The following is a 2,051-nucleotide window of genomic DNA, read 5'->3' as shown; positions in this document are numbered from 1 at the left end:
TTTTCTATAAGCAGCTATACCTGCAAAAATTGACCTACTAACGGTCATGTAAAGTGTAAATTTTTAATCTTATATTACAACCTAATACGGTTAATAGCAATGCGTACTCTGACCGTTTGTTCTGAGTAAACACAAAATCATAATATAAACGCACATTTTAAGATATTTTCGAACAAACAGTATCGATCTTGATTCGATCGTGCCGTTTTCCTTATCGATCCATTTGCCCACGTGTCGAAACGCTAGCCAGCTGTCTAACGGTAAAAATACCGTTACGGTTGGGGATTCTTCGTCGCCAATTCCTACCACAGCCCACCGTTTGTTTGGCATTTTCCGATCGAATGTGCTTGAGAAAAGGATTCGTCCGTTGCGCGGAAAAAAGCAGTTTACAGTCTGAAATGGAAATCGCGACCAGGAGTAGCGAGAGGGTCGTCGAGCTTTATTCAACGCAAAAACATACACACACACCTCCGCACATCCCACACTTCTTCTTCCTAGCAGCTTCGGAAAAACGCCTTCGCTCCCCCCGCCTCGCTTGGTGGGGCTGGGGGGGTTTGTCAATAAATAATTACAGATGTGTTTTCTTTGCATCCGCCGAATGAACGGACCGAAAAAAATGCGTAGAAACTATTTAACCAAAAGAGGAAAAAAACGGTTAACCTCCAGCCACATCTTCACTCCTCGAACGTGAGCCGGCCCGGGCCGTGATTTTTCATGTACCGGCGGTACGCCTTGTACCGGGGATTGTCTGCCATCTGCTTCTTCTTCTCGTTCTCCTGCTCCACCTTCCACCGGTCGTAGTTGGACTTGATCCAGAGCTGCTGCCGCAGGAACTGCTCCACCGTTTCCGGCTCGATCGCGTCGAACTGGACCGCGGTGAGGCGCATGTACCGGCGGATCAGGTAGAGCTGCTCCTCGCGCCCGTACGGTTGCTTCAGCAGCGTAAACTTCCACACCCACCGGCCCGCCCACCAGAGGTACCGGCCGACCGTGTACGGCAGCAGGAATAGCTGTATCCAGAGGATGTCCTTGATTTCCGGCTTCGCGTACGCACCCTGGATGTCCATGTTGTTTTCGATCACCTTCCGGATCTGCTCGTCGTGCTCCTTGCGCTGCTCCGCCTTGGACAGCTTGATCCGGCCCTGCTTGCCACTCCCGCCACCGCCGCCGCCTCCCCCGTTCGATTGGTTGATCATCTCCATCGCCTTGTTCCGGTACTTGGGCAGCGACATGAAGTACTTGATGGCGGTATCGTACCGCTGCCAGCGCGTCACGTACTGGATGCAGGAGATGATGCTTATCGTCACCACGATCACCAGCCGCACGTCAATCTTCGCCTTCCGGCGGTAGTACCTGTAGAAGTGCGCGTAGTACGCCTGCGGATTGTCCAGCAGGTAGTTGTAGTCGTTGCGCGACTCCTCGTCCTTCAGCACCTCGTACGCGGTCGCGATCCGCTTGAACGATTCCTCGGCCGCCTGCTTCTGCTCCGCGCCATGGTGCAGGTCCGGATGGTACTTCCGGGCGAGCTGGCGGTACGATTTGGCGATCTCCTGCTTGGTGCTTTCGCGCGACACGCCCAGCAGCTCATAGCAGTTGTCCTGGCCGCAGTAGTACGAGTCGAGGTAGTGGCCATCGCCAGTCGTGGCGCAGATGCCCAGCAGCACCACGCACCAGCCCACGAGTCGTGCTGCCGTCGTCATCCTCTGCGTCCAGGTCGGTTGCCGGATTGTCGAACACTTACGGATGACACGAGACGCGTTGTCGGTCGGCTTGAGGAAGAAGGGAGCGGAGCGGTATGGAAGTTTGACAGATTGATTTGTAAACATACGCTGCGTTTAGAACAGTGCAGCTGAGCGATCAGGCTACACGTAGCCATTCAGTAGCATCTACACGTGAGAAACTGGCAAACATGAATACAGGGTTTCACACTTTATCTCAAGACCGCGGGACCCCTTCCCGAATCTGTCTTAGCCAAAGCCAAGACTGCGGTATGATGCTTGAAAATGTTGATGATACCTGAATTCATCGGATGCAATGCTGAATCTGCGGCA

General features: G+C 53.4%; 1 protein-coding gene across 1 annotated transcript; it reads right to left on the bottom strand.

The window, feature by feature from the left end:
- Positions 1–385: 385 nt before the first annotated feature.
- On the bottom strand, positions 386–1,815 carry LOC1277341 (dnaJ homolog subfamily C member 25 homolog). The gene has a single exon (XM_316797.5). The coding sequence runs from the start codon at positions 1,698–1,700 to the stop codon at positions 675–677; it is 1,026 nt and encodes a 341-aa protein (XP_316797.4). The 5' UTR covers positions 1,701–1,815; the 3' UTR covers positions 386–674.
- Positions 1,816–2,051: the final 236 nt, after the last annotated feature.

Source organism: Anopheles gambiae, chromosome X (assembly GCF_943734735.2).
Source record: "Anopheles gambiae chromosome X, idAnoGambNW_F1_1, whole genome shotgun sequence".
Taxonomy (NCBI): Eukaryota; Metazoa; Arthropoda; class Insecta; order Diptera; family Culicidae; genus Anopheles; species Anopheles gambiae.
The sequence above is the reverse complement of the archived record's forward strand: the minus strand, read 5'-3'. Positions and strand labels throughout refer to the sequence as shown.